The 6,385-nt window shown below is 42.9% G+C and overlaps 1 protein-coding gene across 1 annotated transcript in view; it reads left to right on the top strand.

Annotated features, from left to right (window-relative positions):
- The window catches only part of LOC101851798 (potassium channel subfamily T member 2), a gene marked incomplete in the record, with an annotated part of 150,852 nt that overhangs the window by 77,477 nt on the left and 66,990 nt on the right, over nt 1–6,385 (top strand). Inside the window, 2 exon segments of the mRNA XM_013081566.2 lie at nt 2,402–2,473; nt 5,959–6,067. Coding sequence (XP_012937020.1) covers nt 2,402–2,473; nt 5,959–6,067 — 181 coding nt within the window.

The raw sequence follows: 6,385 nt of genomic DNA, 5'->3' as shown, positions 1-6,385 counted from the left end.
GGCTCAAAATCTTGCGTGTTCATTTAAAAACTCATATATCTGTGTGGATTTTTACCGAAAAACGTTAATTAAAGACACTAGAACTGTACATTTTCGGTTTAAAGAACTCTCAAGCTATGGAAGTCATCAAATTTTGGCCGCCATTTTCTCGCTAAGTTTACCTCTGAAACCGGGCGACCCCCACCCCATTCAATCGTAAATTTCTCCACTTCCATTCAAGAAAGAGGGGTATTATTTTCGCCCAAAGCAAGGCAAATTAACAGGGTTTAAGATGATACCAATAACTCCATATGCCCGAAAATTGACGAGCGTCTGAATCCACCGCCTCGTGACACTCATCAATGTGGGATTTGACAAGCTCGAGGTGAATTCTAGAGTGTTGACTTATATACTTTCACTTAATGATTCTGAAGATTAAAATAAAAATATTATGGAGATTCGAACACCAATGCCTCGAATCCACCTCGAGGGAACACAGTTATGGAAAGTTGCTACTTTGACCCAACGTGTAGGAATCAATCCGAGATGTTGAGGATATTCCATTTTCACAAAAGAACAAACATACTCGATAAGATTTTGTGCGTAGTTGGTGGGTGCTCTTGTGTGGTTTAATCCTTCTTGTCTATCACACTTTTATCTTCCGTATCTCTCCCATTTCGCTTTTGTGTATGTTATTCATAGTGACTCGATCCTTTCGAAGATGGACGTCAAAGTCGAAGGTCTTGTCTCTTAAATAATCTAACAGTGTTGATATACCTCTAAAAATAAAGAAAGACAGATATAAAAGAAGTTTTTACCATCTAGACTTTAGTGTACGGCTATAGTCAGAATAAACATCAATGTGTATTGCTTTTTCGATATAACTCTAAAAATTTTCCAATTCAATTCCTGCATGTGGTTGAATGATGAATCAGATATGATATGTACATTTTTTAAGTTATAATTTTCTTTTCATATTGAATTTTAATGAGAGTAATATATGATTTACATTTTTATCTATACCTGCATGTTATTTACCTTCCGGTACAGACAAGAACTATCTTAACTCATCTTATAGAGGCGTTAAACCTATACCTTTTCACCATTGTTCACTGTCTAGTAACACCTCTCTGACCTACTGCACTTGTATGTCATATTTGTGTGGCAAGTGCCGTGCAATGACCCAACCACCGGACCAGGCTGTAAGTCTTGAAATGATCGCCCATTCACATGATGTGACGCGTTGTACTGAGGTTATCCCCCGGGGCGGTGATACTAACTGAAGTGTTTTTTACGCCATTCCCAAAAGGGGGACATTAACTTGTTCTTATGCATAGTAGAATTGTAGTTGTAAATTGGCTGATTCATCAATGTCATGCTCATAACTGTGCCTGAACTCCAGCAGGGAACTGCTGCTTTTTCTTTCCTAGTCCTTACTTTCGTCATTTTTCCTCTATTTCTTTTGTATGTTTGCCTCATTCTTGTGACCCGCTTGTTTCCGGGGTGCCTTGATAGTCGAAGCAGACTTTGTGCTGTTGAAGCTAGAGAGGTGAGCAGAGTAAGCCTGATTCCCCGTTTGGACTTCTCTGTTGACATCCACCCCTTGACGCTCATATGACCTTTTGCAATTGCGAGCGCCGTAAAACCTATACTGAAACTAAAATTAAAGTTTCTCCGAAGCACGCAGAAGACCCGGCTTGGGTCGCCTGTGGGAAGAATTGTTTTTTACGTGGCTCAGTCTTTCTCTCGAGACGTTGTATCCCTCTCAGCCCATGTTGGCCTCGACAGGCAGGGTTGAAGCCCGCCTCCTAAATGATCTAAATTATGTCGATGTGGGCTTAAAAGACCCACATTAAAAAGTATTAGAAGGCAAGGAACAGGCATACGTAACTGAAGAAGTTGAAAAGATTAGATACATATTTTTTTCTCCAGATCCTGGCACATTGATTTGGTGTTTCACCACGTACACACACACACACACACACACATACACACACACACACACACACACACACACACACACACACACACACTCACACACACACTCACACACACACATGCACACACATGCACGCACACGCAGGCTTACAGTGACATGCATAATAAATGAATGAACAGCAATATAAACAATAATAATCTTAAGCTAGATACACACTCAATGTTATTCTGATGCATGTACTAAGGTCATATGAATACTTATAACAAGATGGTTAAGATGGAAGAATTTTGATGGATGAAGTACAGAAAAGTGGGAAGAAATGGAAGAACATCAAGAGTTTAGCCCAGGATAGGGAAATCAGTAAAGTGTTTGTTCGTGACCTGAACTCTGATCCAGGGAGCTAAAGGCAACTGTGATGATGAACAAACATAGTAAGATATGTTTGTGATGTAAAATGGGTTGTTTTCTTCTTCTTTTTTGCAGCCATGGAGGACCGTGTAATGGCACCGTGGAAGAAGACACAGATGAAGGTTTTACCTCCACCAACATTAACTGGTGAGTGACGCAATTATATTGCAGTGGATGGTTGGCGGGTGCTGTTAAGAGGTTGGCTTTTCCTTTCCTATCAACAACAAACAACCATCGTCCTTATCTTTCTTCTTCTTCTTTTCTTTGTATGTTACTCTCTTTTGTGTGTTGGTCTCTGGTAACGCCTCTAATCTTTGGCACTTACTTGACCTATTTGTGCTGCAAGTGCCGTAAAACTGTTACTGAGTGGGTGGTTAACGGGTGCTCTGGTGCGGTTTGCTCCTTCTTTCCTCTCAAACAACTATCGTCTTTCTCTCTCTTCCTTTTTTATGTTTGTTACTCTCTTGTAACATATCTAACCTTCGGCACTTATATGACCTCATTGTGTTGCAAGTGCTGTAAAACTCTTAAGTAAAGTTGTTCCCGCATCCGATCCGGACATTGGGGATTCCCTTGTAAGTGAGACAACGCTTACTAAAAACAAAAAAAAACTGTTACTGAAACTAAGACTAAAAATGATGTACATTGAAGGAGTTTCGATTCATTCTGAGGTCCTTGTTTGCCTTACAGTCTATCTGTGTACCTTGTTGTCTTCTTTAACTTATCTTTGAACAGAGTTGTGGCGGTGGTGATAGAGATGAGGGTGGTGGAGCCAGGATGCTGAGAATAAGGAGGAGGGGAAGATAGATAGACAGACGGATGGACGGACGGACAGACAGCCTACCTGTCAGACAGACAGACAGACAGACAATCAGACAGACAGACAGACAGACAGACAGACAGACAGACAGACAGACAGACAGACAGGTAGCTAGCTAGCTAGATAGGTAGGTAGGTAGGTAGGTAGGGGGTAGGTAGGAGGTAGGTAGGTAGGTAGGTAGGCAGGTAGGAAGGTGAGAGATGACCAATAGCAGAAGAGAAGGAGGAGGAGGAGGAGGAGGAGGGAAGTAAGTAAGCAAGTTTATTCAATGGATAAGGCCATTGGCCCACATCACACCATATAAATCACTCAGTTAAATAACGTTAACATAATGAAAAGGTACAGGTTGTGCACATCTCTCTTATCATAGGTCAAGCATTGTATATTTATGTCACTTGACCGAGTCATGCTGGGAGGAATTAACTAATTTCCTTTGATGGACAAAATTTAAGTTAAGAGAAGGAAGAAAAGTGAATACAAAGACAAAAGAAGGAAAGAAAGAAAGAGGAAGTTCTTAAGTAATCTCATACTGCCCCCCCCCCCTCCCAACCAAACCACTTCCATGCCCCCAAGCTGGTTGGGAACACCATGGAAAGGTTGGGGGGGGGGGTTAACAAGTTGATTAACTGCTCTCTTTGAATTGACCTTAGTTTATTGATATAGCGCTTTTCTTGTTCAGAAAATAAAAGCCAAAAAAAAAACAAAAACAAAACTAACCCCCCAAAAAAGTGTTTGTTATTCCGGTGTGCGTCTTTCACACTGGCTTGACGTCACTCCGGGGGCTCTCGTGGCCTTGAGGTTAAGGTGTTTGCCTCTCATTCAAAGGTTCAGAGTTCGAATCCGGGTAGCAACTGAAACATTTTCTTCTCTAAAAATTATCTCCTTTCACCTCCTTTCCGGCTCTCTAGCAATGTTCTGTAAACTGTTTTCGCCTCCACTTTCTGCCCCCACCCCCTCACCTCCTTTGCCCCCTCCTCTGGGCTCCTGACTCTTTCTGCAGCCTTTCTACTGCTACTCCTTGGCTCCTTCTTACTGCTGTCTGTCAGCCTCGCCCCTGATCTTATGGTAGGAAAGATCTACACATTGCCTGTGAGCGCCGTAAAACACTTACAAAAAGAAGAAACCAAAAAAAAAAGAAGGAAAAAAGAAAGACGTCATTCCGTTGTGTGAGTCCGATACCACTGAGCTCATGCAAGCCGTGGTTTATTTAGGCTAGCACGAGTCTGTTTTCTGTCAGGTATGTCTTTCACTCTCTCTCTCTCTCTCTCTCTCTCTCTCTCTCTCTCTCTCTCTCTCTCTCTCTCTCTCTCTCTCTCTCTCTCTCAATCTATCTGCCTGTTTGTCTGTCTGTCTGTCTGTCTGTCTGTCTCTCTGTCTCTGTCTCTCTGTCTCTGTCTGTCTGTCTCTCTCTCTCTCTCTCTCTCTCTCTCTCTCTCTCTCTCTCTCTCTCTCTCTCTCTCTCTCTCTCTCTCTCTCAAGCGCACCCCCGCCCCCCTGTGGTGTAATGGTTAGCTTTTTGCCGTGTCTCAAAGAAGATCAGAGTTGGATTCCCGGCTGGGGAAGTTTATCAATATCTGTGAAGGGACTCTCGTGGTCTAGAGATTAAGGTATTCACCTCTCATTCAAAGGCCCAGGGTTCAAATCCGTGAAGGGATGGAAAAACTTTCTTCTCTAAAATTGTCTCCTTTCGCCTCCTTTCCTGCTCTCTAGCCTTATTCTGTCATCTGCTTTGGTCTCCACTTTCTGCCCCCATCCACTCACCTCCTCTTGGCTCCTGGCTCTTTCTGAAGCCTTTCTTCTGCTTCTCTTTGGCTCCTTCTCACTGCTGTCTTTCAACCACACCCCTGATCACCATTTGACCAGTGGTCAAGCTATATATATATATAGTCAATCTGACAACCTTAGAGCTGAGGGAATATAGAGCTGAGGGAATATAGAGCTGAGGGAATATAGAGCTGAGGGAATATAGAGCTGAGGGAATATAGAGCTGTGGGGAATATAGAGCTGTGGGGAATATAGAGCTGTGGGGAATATAGAGCTGTGGGGAATATAGAGCTGAGGGAATATAGAGCTGAGGGAATATAGAGCTGAGGGAATATAGAGCTGAGGGAATATAGAGCTGAGGGAATATAGAGCTGAGGGAATATAGAGCTGAGGGAATATAGAGCTGTCGGGAATTATAGAGCTGACCCCTGGTTTGCACCTTTTTTCTAATCTAACATTTACCTTCCTCATCTCTCCTCCTCTTCTTTGTCTACTCCCCAGTAACATCTCTGATCCTCGGCACATATTTGACCTACTTTTGTTGCAAGTGCCGTAAAACTCTTACGAGTGAGTGGTTGTCGGATACCCTGGTGTGGTTTGCTCCTTCTTTCCTATCAAACATCTAAGGGTGGCGTTGGTAGCCCAGTGGTTAGGCTACCGGACTCGTAATCGTGAGATTGCGGGTTCGAGGGTTCGAGCCTCAGCTCGGTCCGACGTTGTGTCCTTGGGAAAGAAACTTTACACGAACTTCCCACTTGGCTCGGTCCTATCGAAGACGGACATTAAACGAGGAGGTCCCGTCCCTTAAATAACCTAATAATGTTGATAGGGGCGTTTAAGTCGTACCATTTCACCATTTCACCATTTTCAAACATCTATCGTCCTTATCTCTCCTCCTTCTTTTTTGCCCATGTTACTCTCTTGTAACACTTCTATTCTTCGGCACTTATATGACGTTATTGTGTTGCAAGTGCCGTAAAACTCTTACTAAACTAAAACTCTAACGAGAACAAATAAGATACCATGCCACTGTTGTTTTTTTCTTCAGGCATGTCCTCCTGTGGGTGAACAGACCTCTGCCATTATGGGTCGTCCAAATTCTTCTGTCCGCCATCACCTTCTTCAAGAGCACACTGCTGGTCTTGATCACAATGAAGGTAAGCTAAAGCTGGTGGGCACACATTTGGTCAGTTGTCTACATCTTGTAGAAAGATGCTGCAAATTGGCGTTCATATGGACCATATGCAGTTGCGAGCGCCGTGAAAAGTCTACTAAAACTAAAGTAAACATGCTGCAAATTGTCGCTTTCTTTCTGTTCTGATTATAGAGAATTCATTACACTCGTTTTAGTGGTAGGCCATGATTAGTGTGTGTATGTGTGTGTGTAAGTGTGTGTGTGTATGTGTGTAAGTGTGTTTGAGAGAGAGAGAGTGCGTGTGTATGAGAGAAAGAGAGAGAGAGAGAGAGAGAGAGAG

This window comes from Aplysia californica, unplaced genomic scaffold, assembly GCF_000002075.1.
Source record: "Aplysia californica isolate F4 #8 unplaced genomic scaffold, AplCal3.0 scaffold00137, whole genome shotgun sequence".
Taxonomy (NCBI): Eukaryota; Metazoa; Mollusca; class Gastropoda; order Aplysiida; family Aplysiidae; genus Aplysia; species Aplysia californica.
Note: the sequence above shows the minus strand (reverse complement) of the source record. Positions and strands in the feature narration are given on the sequence as shown.